This window comes from Gavialis gangeticus, unplaced genomic scaffold (genome assembly GCF_001723915.1).
Source record: "Gavialis gangeticus isolate Ggan-Ray unplaced genomic scaffold, GavGan_comp1, whole genome shotgun sequence".
Lineage (NCBI taxonomy): Eukaryota > Metazoa > Chordata > Crocodylia > Gavialidae > Gavialis > Gavialis gangeticus.
The window spans coordinates 1787489-1790419 of NW_017728964.1; the positions used below are offsets into that span (position 1 = coordinate 1787489).

The following is a 2931-nucleotide window of genomic DNA, read 5'->3' on the forward strand; positions in this document are numbered from 1 at the left end:
GGCAGGAAGGGGTGTGTGGGGTCAGGGGGGCAAAGGGACCCTGAGGCTGCTGCAGGGGAGAGGTAGGCAACACACAGGCAGCAAGGTGGCAGACAGCAGCTGTGACTCCAACCCTGACCCAGGGCTGGGGCCAGAACTGGAGTTTCAGTAGCTGTCAGCACCCCCTCCTCTTCCCCCATCCCCCCACCCCGGCCTCATACTAGATTCCAAATGAGGGTTCTTTTCACTGCGGTAAATGGGGGGAAAAACCCTTATCTTAGAATCAAATAGGGTATGTATTCAACATATATAATCTAATACTAGAAATGGCATTAGTAATTGGGCTAAACCACTTTTGGAAATCACATGAGCAGTTACTCCTATTGTTTCTATTTCAGGTATATTAAAATTGGAGATAAGGAATGTGAGTATAACCCCAATTTTCGTCTCATCCTCCACACAAAGCTAGCAAATCCCCATTACCAACCTGAGATGCAAGCACAGTGTACCCTCATCAATTTTACTGTAACTCGAGATGGTTTGGAAGACCAGCTGTTAGCAGCTGTAGTGAGCATGGAGAGGCCTGACCTGGAAGAACTAAAGGTTAGTTACTGGTTGCACAGACTATAAGGCAGTATTGACAAATGCTCAAGAATCATAACTCAGAGTTGAAAATTTTGAGATAAGCTTACAATCATGAAGTTTTGATAAAATAATAAATGTAGGATTCATTTCCTTTGTCATTTGTTTTTGAGCCTTTTAGAGAGCAATAGGGTCATTTTTTCAAGATTTCCTCCAAAACAATGAAGGCTAAAAAATTCCTTTTTTGAATTATTGAAACTCTAATCAAAAAGCATATGTCTGCAGGATCTCAGGCTTTAAACTGCAACATGAAATATCAGTTGACTTGCAATAAAATCACAAGAGCTTTTAATACTGTTAAAGTGTGAAAAATTTTCCATTATAATTTTCATAACTTGCCAAAATATTCTCTTTTGGGTTATAAGGCTTTTTAAGCGTGGCTTCACTTTCAATGTAAGCTTTTAGTGAATCTTAGCCGAATAGCCATGCAGTTGTTTTTCATTTACGTAACACTGAAAAAAATATGTTGTGAGGCATGTTTGCCGTATTTTTTCTGGCTCGTGTTATTTTTGTTTGCTTTTATTTTGTTTTGAAAATTCAACACAGCTCTCTGAATATTTTCTACTCTCAGTCTGACAGGCATCAGGAAGTTCTGATTATCCAGTGTTCATGAAAGGGCTACTGGGAGATTGATGGCTTGAGTGCTCTGGGCTGGGAGTCGGAAGTACTATTGGGTTATAGTCTCACATTTGTTACTGGTATGCTTGAATGAGTCTCTTTACCTCTTTGTACTTTGATTTCTCCCTACGTGGACTGGAGATTTTAGTAGTACATCTCTTACTTTTAAGTTCATAGCGTAAAGATGCTATGACACAGTTTATTATAACACATCCTTCAGGAAAACAACTGAAGGAAATCATGTGCATGAGTTTACCACACACAATGTTAGGTTCTCTGTATTTGTTTTGCATTTTGTAATTTCTCACAAATATTAACCTTTCATTTAAAAATCCCATTATTTAAATTGCCAAGCTATATTCATCATGTTGCTCAGATATGAAACTGGCCTCTAGCCAAAGATTTTTTTAAATGCCCCAGGTAAAACAAAAGCAGCAGCACACTTGTGAATTTTGACTCTGTTTTCCTCAAAGCAGAGACATACAAATGCAAACATATTAAATTTGTTTAATTTTGACCAATGCATTTGAAAGTGACTAGCATTGTTGGATGCCCCAATTTCGGGGCCTTCTGAGAAGCATGAAGAGATCTAAATTTTTGCATCTGGACTTTCAAAAAAATCAAGGACTTTAAATTGCATTTAGCCACTCAACATTGTTAGTCATTTGGAAAATCATGGTTAGGAAATTCAGAAGACAAAACATCTACATTAATGTAATACTAATAAACAGTTAAATAAGTTCGCATAAATTTATTATCTAAGTCCCATTTCACCAATTAGATATCTGATATGTGGCTGCTAGCAACATCCTGAAGTAGACAACCAGAATTAGGGAGACTTCCTCCATTACCTGTGCAGATGCATAGTCATGTTGTTTGTCATGGCACAGGGTCCCCAGGGATGGCCATGATGCCTCTAGGGCTCCATGACTATGCCAGCTTCACCCTGTGGGTGCCTTCTAATCTTTCCTGCCATGTTTTGCTGGTTAAGATAACAAGTAGGGAGGCTGCCCATGAGTTTCTGTGTGGCCACAGTCCTGCTGAACCCCACTAGAACCTGTGTATTCTTGGATCTCTTCTTGGCTTCCACTCCAAGTTGGTGCCTCATGGGACACCCTAAGCCTTATGGGCTAGATATGTGGCTCCAAAACCTCCCCTTTACCACACCCCATGCCTGGCAGGTGGTATATAAATATAGTCCCTCTGATGATCTGTTGGCCTCTGTTGCTGCGCCCTCCAGCACTGGGGCTCTGCAGCCCCTGTTGCTGCACCTTCTGGCACTGGGACTGTACAAAATATTGTGCCCCAGTGAGGCCGCCTCCTCCCCTAGTAGCCTCATCCCAGTCCACTGGTACAGATGACAACAGAAACACAAGACCCTGGGCTATAACATAGCAATAACAATGGAGGCCACACTCTGCCCCTTTAAGAAGGCAAACAGTTGCACTGGGCTCCACAGCTCTGGCATCAGCTCCATGCTGGCAGCGACTGCACAGGCACCTCAGGGCAGGCTGCGCTGCCCCGCTGTCTGCTCCGAGGTGCACACGCAGTTGCCGCCAGCACAGAGCTGATGCTGGAGCTGTGGAGCCTGGCGCAGCTGTTTGTAGCCTGCCCACAGCTGTTTGCAGCCTGCTTGCTGCAGCTGCCCAGAGCCTGGGCTGGCTACAAACAGCTGCTCCGGGCTCATCACCT

General features: G+C 43.1%; 1 protein-coding gene across 1 annotated transcript in view; it reads left to right on the forward strand.

Moving 5' to 3' along the window:
- Window positions 1–2931, forward strand: part of DNAH9 (dynein axonemal heavy chain 9) — a 609139-nt gene that overhangs the window by 428494 nt on the left and 177714 nt on the right. The window contains exon 53 of the mRNA XM_019501495.1: window positions 378–582. Coding sequence (XP_019357040.1) covers window positions 378–582 — 205 coding nt within the window. The remainder of the gene's footprint in view (window positions 1–377; window positions 583–2931) is intronic.